Genomic DNA, 266 nt, shown 5'->3' on the forward strand with positions numbered 1-266 from the left:
TTTTCATTCTCTGCTTTCAAAGACTGGACCGTTTCTTTAACCATTCTACTATCGAAAACTGTTTAGTGGTAAAATTAGACAAATAACTATGGAGCTCTCTCACACACGTCTGCACTCTGCGCGGTCTGCAGATATTGGGTATTGTTTACCCAGTGATGTATCTCTGATAATTACCACCCTGGTACTTGGAGTTCCTTTGAATTTGTTGTTGTTATTCTGTTAATGTTTTTTTCCTGATCATGTGGAAGTGATGGTTATGGAAGTAC

The 266-nt window shown here is 38.3% G+C and overlaps 1 protein-coding gene across 1 annotated transcript in view; it reads right to left on the minus strand.

Moving 5' to 3' along the window:
• LOC138031610 (uncharacterized) overlaps window positions 1-44 on the minus strand; it is an 834-nt gene extending 790 nt beyond the window's left edge. The window contains exon 1 of the mRNA XM_068879274.1: window positions 1-44. This exon is cut by the window's left edge and continues 790 nt beyond it. Coding sequence (XP_068735375.1) covers window positions 1-44 — 44 coding nt within the window.
• Window positions 45-266: the final 222 nt, after the last annotated feature.

This window comes from Montipora capricornis, chromosome 14 (genome assembly GCF_036669925.1).
Source record: "Montipora capricornis isolate CH-2021 chromosome 14, ASM3666992v2, whole genome shotgun sequence".
Lineage (NCBI taxonomy): Eukaryota > Metazoa > Cnidaria > Anthozoa > Scleractinia > Acroporidae > Montipora > Montipora capricornis.